We start from the raw sequence: 13,088 nt of genomic DNA, 5'->3' as shown, positions 1-13,088 counted from the left end.
GAGGTGTCTCTGTTCCCAGACCGCTCGTGACGACAAGAGGAAAGGGATCTCATTTGCCAGCGAACTGAAGAAGCTCACCAAGTCTGGCAAGCAGAGTCGAGGCTCGTCTCAGAGCTCAGAGGGGCCGCACAGTAAGGATGAGAGAGCTGCATGCAGTTTGCACTTGAGTGACGCTTCTGAGTAACATCACTGGAGTGCTTGCACTGAGTCCCTTTAAGGTATGGCTTGCAAAAAAAACCTTTTCAAAAGTGAATGTTTTGTGATGAAGTTAACAGAGGTTTAACTGACATTGACTTCATACATTCATATGTTGAATCATAGCTCATCTCTTTACAATTTAAAATGTTATAATTATATGAGAAAATGAAATGGTTGTGTGCATTATGAGATATTGTAATATGTGTGTGTGTATATATATATAATTTATTGAATATTAAATAGATGCATTGTGCAAAGACTGGTTTTAGTACCACAATTTGCTGAGTCATTCAGTTGAGAGGAATACTTTTCAAATTCATTTGCCTTTGGTAATCTAATTAATGGATCATATTGTTAGAACACAAGTAATTTCTGTTTTGTTTATTTGTATGTATTCATGTCAGTGCCTTTGCAATGAAAGCAGGTGTATTGACTATTAGGATGCATGTTATAAAGTTTCAAAGGAAGCAGTAGACCTTTGATTCCTTTTGAGACCCTTTGAGTGTGACTACTGCATTCGTGGTAAAGAAGAATTTTATCTCAAACAACTGGATCATTTCATAATAGATATCTATAGGTTAAAAACAAAAACAATGAAAGCTAAAGCTGACTGTTAAGAAAAAAGCTGTAGATGGCGAACAATGACACTAGATCCGATCATTCCGAAGATACTATACAAGATTGTTTGGATTGTTGAAATGCCATTAACAGCATGGTTGTGTAATAATGCATCCTAAAAATGTCCTGCAATCGCTATTCCTACATAGACTGGAGCTCTCAGATTACACGAAAGACAGACAAAAAGTTAAAAACAAGAGCATTGATTCCCTGAATAATTTATTATAGTGGAAAATAGATCATATGTAGAGTTAAACCAATAATATTTATCACATGTAACAAATTAGTGAATTACATTGTTTTACATACAGGGGGGCATATTTGTGCCTGAATTGTTAGCCCTTAAAACAGTGAAGATTTAAGTAATTTTTTTCATGGAGAATAAATGTTTTTGTATTAAGTAAAATCCATTCCTCATGCAGTCAGTGTGCCTGCAGGAAGCGTCCCGGGTGGACCCAAGGCTTCAGTGGAGCTCAGCACGCCGGACACCCAGACCCTTCTGCCCAGTGACTCCGTGGGGGGGACCCTGCAGGACCGCACGCCCTCCTCGTCCATATGGTCCTTCCCTCTGCTGAGAAACTGGAAACTGCACAAATGAGTCGGGGCTCGAGGCAGGTACACGTGCAAAACAGAGCGGGACACCGGTGAAAGCTGGGATTCTCTAACCCGTGTCTTGGCCCGAGTGCCCGGCGTGCATCAGACACCGAGCCGCAGTGTGGCGGCTCTTTTACTCCGGAGACGATGCTGAGGTACGATATCCGTGAGTGATGTGCACATGGTGGCTGGGAGAGTGGGATTTTAATAAGTGGTTACTGCTCAATATTTGGTTGTTCAGGCCTCCTCTTTTTCCTGCTCGGGGGAAAAAAATGGCATTTGGGAAACCAAAATTCTGATCAGTATTTATCAAAATGATTTGAGTGTATTCACATATGAATGTGATTTAATTATATCGAATTAAAGTCACATGCGTTGCAGGGCAGGAATGTCTGTTTTATTATAGCAACGCTGGAGCCCTACTCCCTACGGGTCACTGGGGGGATGAAGAACAAGCTGGCTTGTTAGTCCCTTTCAGTGAGCCCAGTTTGAGACGTACTGTACGTAATGTGTATTAAGTATTTGAGAAATTCTTTGATTCATGAACATTGTTTTGCACTTTGTCACTTGGCTTTTTCACGGCAGTTTAATGAAATCCTGCTGTTTGCTAGTTCTTTGGCATTACATCGCATCAGGCATTACAGAATATCAGCTGTGGTCTTGTAAGGGTGTCTACAGTGCTCAACTCAGCTGCTCTTGTAATATTCAAGTGTTGTAGAAACTGGTAGCCTGTGTGGTTTGGAGAAAAAGAAACAGTTGCTATTTTCGAAGTCTGTACCTACATTGTTCATCATCTGTTGATGCCACTTAATGGACATCTTCAGCTTTTGTTTTGTGAAACCATGTTAATTCTGATGCTTTTTTAGTCAATATTAACTAGCCCTCTAAGAACATGAGATGTGTGCAAGAGAAGGGTTTTCAGCCATTTTTGCATATCGATAGCTTATTGTCCAAGACCCTAAGCCAGAAATGTCTTGAAGACTAGCATTCACAACTGTAAACATCCTCACCACCTAAAAAATTAAGTTTTACATACAAATATGATAGGGTTTACAATAGTAGTAAAAAAGTTTTGTAATTATTAGTGTTATAAATAGGAATGGATTTATACACTCATTTCCTAGTTGCAAGGGTGAAACTTACTTGAAGAATCACCATTGTACCATTTGTACAAACTGCATGAAGAAAGAGACTAGATATTGATGTATTCTGAACATTCAGTATATGTTAACGTTTAAATATTTGTGAATGTATTATTCACTGCTATTTTTGTGATCACAGACAACTGCCAGAATTTAAACCTGCACTTTCACAATAGAAGATGCTCATTGTTCACAAAAACGCAAACCATCCCATCCCATACCAGGTTAAGCAATTAATTTATTTAAAGTATTAACGGCTCCCTGAAAAGACTGCAATATGAATTTGTTTTTAGAAAACTGATCTGTATGGGATAATATTAGTCCTGGACAGTGCTATTTGTGTTCACCTTGTCTTATTTACACAATAAGGAAATATTTGTATTTGAAATAAGCTTGAATTTGATTTACTTTTTTAAATTGTATTTAACAAACATTAAGACACCAACCTAGCGATATTACGAGAATACAGTCTGCAATTTATGATGGGCATTATTATATTGCCAGTATAAAACTGGGTTCAATCAATGGAGATGATATACTTTGTGGTAAATTGAGTGCATCATAAAACAGTGTTCATTTGTATACGTTTACCAGACATTTCCTTTGGTCGATGGTGATGTATAATTTTCAATGTTCAGTAACCCAAGTACCTTCAGACATTTGTTTTTTCACAGTCCACAAAAAATAATATTTACCATTATACACTGATAGATCATAGGCTGCAATAAGAACAGTTAGAATTCTGTGTCTTCAAGCTTCTAGAACACTCGCACTCCAGCCATCGCTCCACCTTTTACACAATCACAACAGAGAACGTTATTTAAACATAGTTTTAACTTATTGGATGTTAAGGCCCTGGTTGGCTGTATATTTTATCAGATGTGTACATAACTTGTGTACTTTATTATTTTTAAGTTGTTTTGTTGTAGAAATTAACATTATTTAAGATCAGAATATTCTATGTAATTGATATTGTAAGAGTCTTTATACAACCCATTGATGATCCATTGATTCTACACAAGCACCTGCATTTATGTAAAGCTCACTGTCCTTATATTGTGAAGGGTTGTGTGTTTCAGAGAAGCATGTGTATTACATTAGATGTTTTTGTATATCATACAAACTTACCACCACGCAATTGTTTCATACATGTATGAATACATTTCAATTTGTAACTATTTTATGTGTCCACATGATTTTAAAGCTTTGAGTTTGAACTGCCACGTGCAGGATGGTCACTACAATGTTACATTTTTATTTTCTAAAAAATGTATTTAAAATTTTTTTGTCTACACAAAAGGAGAATTGTCTTTATTGATTACTTATGTAACAATTCCTAAAAAGAAATAGGAAAAATAAGTAAACTGTTTATAATTGTTTTTTTTAACATCCTTTTTACATTTGCTTCAAACAATTTCAGTGACATCTTAAGCTTCGTAGTCCTTACCTCTGTATTAAGCTTTTAAGGCCATTTTTGTAACTTGGTGCAATTATTGATTTTTCCTTCCTTAGTAGTTATAATTTTTCCTACATATGTGAACGTACAAGTTTTTATGTACCATAAACCATATGTTGTATAGTTTATTTATGTGAAAACTTGTTTTAGAGACTACTTTATTGCTGGTGACTTGAAGACGAAAATCAAATTTGTACCATATTAAGTAATAAATGCTTTGATGTTCAGTATATTTGCCTTAATGTTTTTTTTTTTCTTTAACAGTGCAGTAAGTCAGTGGTTTTCATATGTCTAGCAGTTCTGTGTTTACTGTAGAAGTTAAGTCCTTTACAGTCTCTGGTTGGAGTGTTAAGATCATTAGAAAGTCTGAACTATGCTTTCCTGTTGCAGGCTTTTCTATGACATTAACCATCTCCAAGTAGTTAGAATAAGCTGCAGTCAGTAATTCAACAGCCTTAAACTGCACAGAAAACACTACAATACACACACACGCAATGGCATTCTCTCTATAGGTATAATTAAAATTGAGTTTCTAACTGAAATGTGAAATAATCATATGGATTTTCAGAATAGATTCAGTATTAAAAAAATTTATTAACATGAAATGTAGAAAAAAAAATGTTGGGAGTGAGCTCTGTTTATACATTTTAGCTCAAGTTGAGGTCGATGCTTCTTAAACAATGTCCTGCAGTCTTTGTGTCCTTAATTGATAGATGGGTAAGGCTGTGGTGCTTTTCTTGACATCCTTCAAAGCAAAACTGCATAAATGTAACTCACTCTATCCATGAACGCTTCTCAGATGTGCTGCAAAATCTGCATCGGTGGGGCAGGATGCCTCTGCAAGAGCACAGTCGATCTGTTCTTTTAACTTGGCATCAAGAAAAGCATCTCCTATTGTGAAACGATCCTGAAATTCAGAAAAAACAACTCAATTAAAAGCTGTAGCTACCAAAACCGGGTGAAGAGTCTAACATGTGAAGAGCACGCATTTTATCCCAGATATTAAAAGTACTCTAAGATATAATCAGGAGAAAACTGACCTTTTTCTTGGATGAAGGTGCAGCCACCGCAGGGTTGAAAACCATTCCTTTCACACTGTAGTCCAGAAATAGTTGAGTTGCTGACCTACAAAAAAATACATTAATATAATATAAAGACCCTGCAAAAATCAACTGGCCAGAAACAGATGTCAAATCAATGCACTTTAATTAATTATCAAATAATCTTTAGAGTAGTTTTATTTAGATAGCTTTTTTGAATGACTTGTCCATGGAAACCAATACATGAATGACAGATTGACTCCAGTACTGTAAACATTAAATCTACAATGAGGTTTCTTCATAATAAGACCATAATTAACTTAATTTTCAGAGAAACTGAAGCACTTGTGTTCACTTTTGAACATATGAGGAGGGTCCAGGTAAATTAATAGCATTTTTCAATTAAATTCACAAATGATCACATAGAAACAGGTTGTTTAACACTGATATAGTGCCCTAAACTATAGTGTTTGTCATTTTAAAACGGGGAAAGTGAGGATTATTACAAAATATAACTACAATGCAAATTCAAAATTCACGGGAAGCATTCAAATTGTGAGTTTTCCTGGTCCCTACATCTATCATTACATCCTTGTTTATGTCCAGCTGTGTGCACTGAAAACATGATGAGAGCCCATGTTTATATATTTACCAGCTACAGCACAATGACAATGTTGGGTAAACTGTGAGGAGGAAACAGACAAAATAATAAAGCTCACTTTCTACTCAGCTCCATGTTCAGAGCCCCCGATCCTTCAGAGGGAGCTCCAGCCAAGAGGTGTGCGGCGTATTTCCTCACGGTGGGGTGATAGTGCCGCTGGAAGAAGCAACAGAAAACACAGCAGATAACTTAACTCACAGACACTGACACTGTTAATGGTTTTGTGTTTTGTTGTCTTTTTTCAGTTCTCCAGGGTTTTGGCTCTGTTGCAGTAGGATTTATTGATTCAATATACCACAGGACTGGTTTTTAACCTTTTCTTTCCAGTCAGCAAGACCTGAACACTTTAGTAATTTGTATTAAGAATCCTAACATTGAATCTGCCTCTCTCAGCAGAAGAATGGACAGCCAAACACACTTCACAAATAAATTGTTCTTATCCAGATACTATGATGAGCTGAATCATCAAAAGTCTTTGTCCTCTCCAGAACCTGCCAATATTGTATGAACTGTGCACCTCAGGAATGATCAAATAACACTTTCAATATGCCTTCCATAACAAACTAAACTATTAACTTCTAATAGTATTTGAAACCATTCTATTGACTGCAATTATCAGTTAAAGCCAAAGATCTTTTCTGGTTTATTTTTTGAACACCTACCTGCAGTGTGTGCAGCTCCCACAAGGCCGTGTTCTGTGGGTTACAGTACTCGGGCTCATCCAACTCCGGCATGTAAATCCCACTGCCCTGGGACTCGTTATCCAGCAAAATATCACTCTTTGGGAAGGTCTGAATTAAAAAAAAAAAAATGCATGCATGCATGACAAATAAATCTATATTTAATTGCCTTTTTGTTCTATGCTTATAAAGGGAATTAAACATTTCTACAGGAAAGGTGTCAAGTGATTTTTCTTACTCTAAGGTCACTGAAAACACTACAGTGATTTTGCACTTTTCTATTAATGCATCAAATAATTCCTTACAAAATGACAGCCTTTAATTGAAATAAATCACTGGGGTACTGACGTGCATCAGAACCCGGTTGGATGCCAGGATGCCAATGGTGGAGTTGGGCAGTGTGTGCATCGAGGCGGTGGTCAGGCGCTTGATGAAAGCTAAGGCTCTCTGAAGCGTCACTTGCTTCCTCCGCTTCGTCAGCATGGTGTCCAGACACTGCAGCACGATGAGCATGTCCTCGTTGGTGGATCCTGAAGAAAGGAAGCGCAGTTGTGTGTCACACAGTGCAACTGAAATCAACAAGAGACTCAATGCGTTTTCAGACCAAAATCTTATTTAGACTATTTATGTCATGGACGCCTATTGTGCATTTTCACAGCTGCTGACCAACCTCCTTAACATGTAAAAAAAAAAAAAAACATACAGGTTCATACAGGAGGGATGAGGTTGTGACAATAAATTAAACATATGACCTACCTGCATGCAATCTGAAGAGTGTTTTGTAGAGGTGTGTGTAGAATTTCAATGGGTCAATATTCAGGACGTCACCTGTTTCAACACAAATCACACTTATTAAGCATGACGTTTTTTTGTTAATGAATATATATATATATATATATATATATATATATACACACACACACACATATATATGCCATGATTTACCTTGACCGGAGAGGATATTGAAGGCAGTCTGAACACAGTGGAGGCTCTCCCTGTAGTTTAGATCCTTTAAAATAACAAGAAAATCATTAAGAAGGGTGTATCTTACAGATGTGTAGTAGGTCTTTAGAAAAATTGACAAAGCCTAACAGTTCACTCACCCCCGACTCAATAAGACCATGCAGCACCATCAGCAAATCATCAAAGAACTCCACATTTATAAGATGGGCAAACCTGTTGTCAATAAGGAAAGATTCACAACAGGATTATGATCCGAAATTAAACTCAAAAACGTGCAGCAAAGGTAAGAATTGTAAGGTAAGAAAGTTTCACGGCCCAACATGAAGCATACTACAGCAGATGTACTTCTTATGCTTGACAAAAAGAAAATCCCTACTTTGCAAGGCCTTCTAGAACGGTGGGCAGCAGGACGGACTTCTGGGCCTTCTTCAGGATTCGGAAGTAGATCAGGAACACGATGTTCAGGGTCTCTGTGTGCTGGTGAGGAGAGCAGAGGAGAAACACGTCGTAAGAGAAAAATGTGAACCGACACGATCTAGTATCAGTTTGCTGTGGTTAAGCTGATGACAATCTAAAAAGGCTCAGATAACACCTCATACACAAGACATCAGAGTGAAAATGTTCAGGATATCATTACCTGAACTGAGGCTGATTTTGAACGTGAAGACAGAAAAAATATTTCCTACATTCTTTTCCGATTATTCAGCTCACAATGCACCCATTAATAGCCCAGGCACATACACTACACTCTGCACTGTGCAATTAAACACCCACCAGTTTGATTTTCTTGTCTTTGCTCTCAGACGCCTCTGCCTCCAGGAGCTCCTTCTCCAGCTTCTCTTCGGCTTTCTTCCACTGCGAGAGAAACAGGGGTGAGCTGATGCAAGATCCCGCTTCAGTCTGTCAGCTCTCACACCCTACGGGGGGGAACACAAACCTTTCTCTGCATCCTTGACAGATTTTTCCTCTTCTCCTTAAAGGTCATGAACTTCTTCTTGGGTGCCACGTCTTCGACATCTCTTTTGACTTCCACTTCCTTAATCCTCAGACAAAGGAGAGCCTTCAGCACCTGTCGTTGTCGGACAGAAATTCGAAATAAAACAGAAAACTGACTTCCATTGTTCCTGAAATATGAGGGCAATTTGTTTACTTCTACACACAGAGTCCCGTTTATGATGTTCAGGAAGTTAAAATATTGTGACAGTCAGTGGAGCTAAAAAAAAGGACATTACACCAAACACAGCACTTTTGTGTTTGATTATCTGCTTTCCCTTTTGCTTGATTAGCACTAAGAGGCCACTCATGACTGTTTCGCTGTCCAGTGATTGTTTGAAAGGCCTTAGCTACTCTCAACAGAAAGTGCTTCATCAGGAGACAGATATCAAGTGCTCAATCACACCCTGGACTCCTCTCCCAGCTACTTCAGCCTCCTGCAACTGTTTACCTTTCAATAAGCTCAGGTTATAAAATGCTTTTCCCTCAATAAAAGTGTTTCAGGAGTTGTCTATTCCATTAATAGCTCTGTTTCATAACTGAGAAATCTTAGACCAAGTTATAAATGCTTAAAATTATAGATAAGCATCACTTAAAAGGTTCTTACCTCTGGTTTAACATCATAGTTTCTGCTTTTAACAACACCAGAGATGACCCGGACCATCCCCAGGGAAGCTTGGCCCACTTTGTCTTGTTTAAGCATTTTCCGCACTGCTTCACAACACATTTGAGACACCTGTCAAGAACAATTCAAACAAAAAGTAGATTAAAAAGAATGTTTGTATTTCCCTTTTTAAATATACTCTTGATACAAGGCCCATTTGCCCTGACTCGATGAATAATTAGACATGAGGTTTCTACCTTTAATATTTTATTTATACAAATCCGGGACACAATTTAAATGATATGTACTTATTATCCAGATAGGCTTCATACTTCCAACTCACCGTTTTGGAATTGTCGTTCATGAGGGGTACGACCACTACAATGATGTTGTTGTGGAAGTTGAAGTGAGGCAAAGCCACCAGCAGCTCACAGACGCACTTCACCGCCACCTCTGCCAGGCCTTTGTATGACTTCAGTGAAACAGTATCGCTCTTCTTTTTCTTCATCTGCTTCCAGTCTTTGGAGAAAACACAGCATTAGTTCAGAGTCCAAGACAATCGTATATTCCACATCCGCATTTGTATTTTTGTTCAATGTCTCTATTACAACTAAATTACCTTTGATAGTCTGCTCCACATTTTCCAGGTAGAATTTGTACTGACTCACTAAGCCCTCTTCAAACTCGCGCATTTGCTGCGTTTCTTTTTTAACCTGGTTCGAAAAAGAACAAGGCATTCAGTGTGTAAATGGAAAAAGCATTCCAGTTACTTAAATATGTAACTATGAAACGTGAACCCCAAGCAGGGATTACCTTTGTGCCCTTCTCTGCTTCAGTCAAGGGCCGGATGCGATAGGACGGCACGATATCCTTAAAGACCTCCATCAGTGAAATCATGACGAGCTTTCGCACTGTAACGGCAACATGAGGGTCGGATTCCATCAGCATTGAGCGCAGCTCCTTCACTTTCTTGATCTGGGGAGAAGGAGGAGGAAACCTTCACCGTGTATTCCAGAGAGTGCACTGAATCTAGCGATGATAACCACCGCGAAAAATAATCACATGAACCATTCCAACTGTGTCCAACTCCCACCAGAAGAGCACTCTTCCTGGGAAATATCTGTATATAATTTTAAACAGGTCTTTATCTTGTCTGTGGCTTGGTTAACAGGACCATGTAGAGTTGGACGCTTTGGCCCATTATGAAGAGTTCTGATACCATAAGGATGGGCACACAAAACGTTCTTTACTCTCACAGCATTTGCTTCAGAAACGGCAATGGAAGGTGAAAACAAACCAGGTTCTTTCACTATGAAGAAGAAAAGACAAAAGCACGTACATTGTTGACAGGATCTGACAAGATGGCCGACCCCAGCTCCGCGATGCGCCCTTTCCTCTCCTCCAGCTTATTTCTGCGCAGGACCAGCAACTCCTGTGTGCTGAGGATAGGCATGGCCTCCAGAACCTCCACTGAGAGAGAGAGACATTATTCTGCATGAAACCGTGGCTGCACATTTCGTTTCTCACCAGCCGCTTGGCTACTGGGCTGCTGTAGGGTGTGCAGAACCAAAAATTAGGTTCTTTCATGGGCAAATTATATCTGACCTTATATCTGACCTACAGCGGCAGTCTGCGTTGCTGGTGGGGTGACGAACTGATTGACAGACCGACCAGAAATGACACACTGTGTTACTTACCTTCTTCAGAATGAGTTTCCTCCTCTACCTCCTCATCCTCTTCCTTCTTAATCACTGAAGAAGAAAAAAAAAAACGTATATTTACATATAACAAAGATGTATAAAAATGGAATTTGACATGCTTAATACAATAACTTGAGTGGAAATCAGCAGTATGGAGACTGCTCCTCACCTGGCTTCTCCATGGTCTGGGGGATAATGCCCGTTTTGTCTTTGATTGGCAGCAGATGAATGACCTCCTTCTCCTGCAGTCTCTGCATCTTTCTTGGCATCTTCTCGTACTGCCCCAGCACATTGTCCTGCTTGCGTTTCTTGGCATGAACTGGCTCACTGCAATGTAAAGTGGAGATAGACAGCAAATTACTTGTATTTCGATTTGCATTCCAGTAACACAATTAACTGATGTGTCAGTATTTTTTATGGCTGTGTTAGTATATTGTACGTTACAGATAACGGTGCCAAAAAGCTTTTCATCCCCCTGCATTTACCTCTGTCGTGAAAGCTGGTGTTATTATGCTACATTAACAAAAGTACCCAGAAAGAAAAGATTAAGTGAACCAGAACGTCTGAGATTACTCAGCTTTCAGGCCGATTATTAAATTGAACATTTAATACTGCTTCAAGGAAGGAATAAGATTACATCAGGCGACTTGTAAATGTATTAGAAGATAGCAGTGGTGTGCAGCCATATCTAAGCTGTCCCATGTGATCGTAAAAGAGACAGGGGTGCTGGTGGCAGACTTTTCATTCAGTGCAAAGCATTGTTACCAGGAAGAGAGGTCTCTCGTGAGAAAGGAGGCCTTCTGGGCCATCTCCCTCATCTGCTCCAGGTCATCTTCCTCCATCATATCCACTGGGAGGGCTTCTTCAAACTCCTCCTCCTCTTCATCCTCTGTTCATTGAGGAGAGCACACAGGCACATTTAGTCACATTTCACAGGGCACTGGGAGCCCCGCACTGCTGACCAGACATGCTATTGACATGCATAACATGCTATTATTTATTTCTGAAAACAAACAATACCCATAAAAATGTATTACTAGGCTGGTATACTTATTCACAGCCTCAGTAATATATGATTTAAATGTAATTATATTTTGTGGGGGGTTGGGGGCGTTTTGGAAGTGCTGTCTGTGTGAATTGTGGGGAAGTAATCTAATCAAAGTAAATACCTGATTGAATCAGAAATTAAAGGGAATGCTAACAGTAAAACATGCAGTCAACGCTCCAGAACAAACAGTGCCATTCCAGGTAAGGTAAAAGCCGAAATAAATGATGGTGTGCAAATCAGCATGCATTACTGTATGGCATATGTATTTTCACTGCTGTCTATCTACCCAACAGGAGCCTGCATTGGACCAGATATGCAGAGGAGTTCTCCTCAGTAATTGAATGGACAGCAACCTGGAAAACAACTGCTTTACACGTGTAGCCGGAGAGAAAAGCCCTCACCCGGCTTCTTCTTGTACCGCTCCAGGGGCTCGGGGGTCCTGGTGGAGGCATCTTTCAGGGCTTGGCGCAGCTTTTTCTGCTCCTTGCGGTACTTCTTTGCGGTGCTTTGCTGCTTGAACTGTCGGTTCTTCAGTTTGTTTTCAAGCTTGACGTTGCTCGTTTTAAGCAACTTACGAAAGCTGGGTGCTCTCTTCTTACTCCTTCTCTGTTAAGGACAAATATGAAAATGTAATTAACAAAATAATAATAACAATAAAGCATGCATCTGTGTAACCTAAAGCATGTTTAAGTTGTAGCATGGATGGACGTAGTTCAAGTTTTTCTTCATTATTACATGGACAGCCTTTCATATCTTAATCAATATAACAGATTTAGCAAGAACTATGCAATACTGACAAGGACATTACAGAATCTAGAAATATAGAAAATAGTTAATATTTAAAAACACCGAAGTTGCAATCTCACAGTAGCTCTGCAGGTCGGGTGTATAACTATTTCACTCAGCGTTTCAATTAAAAATAATTATAAAAGCCAAAAGTCATTGTATTCGTTATTAAAAAATAATCAGATATAAACTTACCGGTCCCATTTTGTATTACGCGTCCTTAGCAAAGATCTTGTCGAATAATATCGTGCAAAGATATTTTTTTATATATTTTATGATTTGACAACGCAGTAAGATAACTACATAGAAACTTTACATTTTACAATAGTGTAACAGCATCACGTTTCTCCGCAAATAAAAACACACACGTGTGCCCCTTAGCGAACCAGGAAGCAGTTGCTGTAAAGCTGCAGAAGAGCCGCTTCTCTTCCACAGAGCACCACCCAGCGGCCAGGAGGACTCACTGCAGTCCGAGTTAAGATTACTCATGAAAATGAAAATGATTCAACCATACTAAACAAATCAAAGCATGAAGATTGATTTAATCGGATTAAGATATCTTCATGGTCTTATCTTAAAATGTATTTAATTTTATTATTCTTACC

General features: G+C 38.9%; 2 protein-coding genes across 10 annotated transcripts in view; one reads left to right on the top strand and one right to left on the bottom strand.

Moving 5' to 3' along the window:
* The window catches only part of plce1 (phospholipase C, epsilon 1), an 84,345-nt gene extending 80,107 nt beyond the window's left edge, over positions 1 to 4,238 (top strand). For 3 of the 6 annotated variants that reach the window (XM_066693612.1, XM_066693615.1, XM_066693611.1), the window contains 2 exons: positions 20 to 131; positions 1,239 to 4,238. In XM_066693612.1, the coding sequence (XP_066549709.1) occupies positions 20 to 131; positions 1,239 to 1,414 (288 nt within the window). In that variant the 3' untranslated portion in view covers positions 1,415 to 4,238. Of the gene's footprint in view, positions 1 to 19; positions 219 to 1,238 lie in introns of all 6 variants that reach the window. The other 3 variants (XM_066693610.1, XM_066693614.1, XM_066693613.1) reach the window with 3 other exon arrangements.
* noc3l (NOC3-like DNA replication regulator) lies at positions 1,019 to 12,874 on the bottom strand. 4 transcript variants are annotated; one of them, XM_066693618.1, is made up of 22 exons: positions 12,679 to 12,874; positions 12,099 to 12,303; positions 11,415 to 11,538; positions 10,819 to 10,976; positions 10,647 to 10,700; positions 10,289 to 10,419; positions 9,763 to 9,924; positions 9,569 to 9,662; positions 9,293 to 9,468; positions 8,953 to 9,081; positions 8,290 to 8,421; positions 8,127 to 8,207; positions 7,729 to 7,829; positions 7,493 to 7,565; positions 7,335 to 7,398; positions 7,146 to 7,217; positions 6,738 to 6,919; positions 6,372 to 6,500; positions 5,768 to 5,865; positions 5,049 to 5,133; positions 4,786 to 4,915; positions 1,019 to 1,402 (listed from the first exon to the last, which is right to left on the bottom strand). In XM_066693618.1, exons 1-21 carry the CDS (start codon positions 12,685 to 12,687, stop codon positions 4,787 to 4,789), a joined length of 2,388 nt encoding a protein of 795 aa, XP_066549715.1. In that variant the 5' UTR covers positions 12,688 to 12,874; the 3' UTR covers positions 1,019 to 1,402; position 4,786. The 4 variants fall into 4 exon arrangements, with proteins under 4 accessions (XP_066549715.1, XP_066549714.1, XP_066549716.1 ...); XM_066693617.1 differs by having other exon boundaries at positions 1,019 to 1,395; XM_066693619.1 differs by lacking the exon at positions 1,019 to 1,402 and adding an exon at positions 1,507 to 1,598.
* Between the last annotated feature and the right edge of the window lie 214 nt (positions 12,875 to 13,088).

Source organism: Amia ocellicauda, chromosome 20, assembly GCF_036373705.1.
Source record: "Amia ocellicauda isolate fAmiCal2 chromosome 20, fAmiCal2.hap1, whole genome shotgun sequence".
NCBI classification, from domain to species: Eukaryota; Metazoa; Chordata; class Actinopteri; order Amiiformes; family Amiidae; genus Amia; species Amia ocellicauda.
The sequence above is the reverse complement of the archived record's forward strand: the minus strand, read 5'-3'. Positions and strand labels throughout refer to the sequence as shown.

Bases quoted from the DNA above. Each gene is read 5' to 3' on its own strand.
- noc3l (XM_066693618.1), bottom strand. The intron at 9,925-10,288 runs GTACGTGCTTTT...CCTTCTCCCCAG, and splicing joins TGTCAGATCCTGTCAACAAT to ATCAAGAAAGTGAAGGAGCT. The intron at 6,501-6,737 runs GTCAGTACCCCA...TTTTTAATTCAG, and splicing joins CCAACCGGGTTCTGATGCAC to ACCTTCCCAAAGAGTGATAT.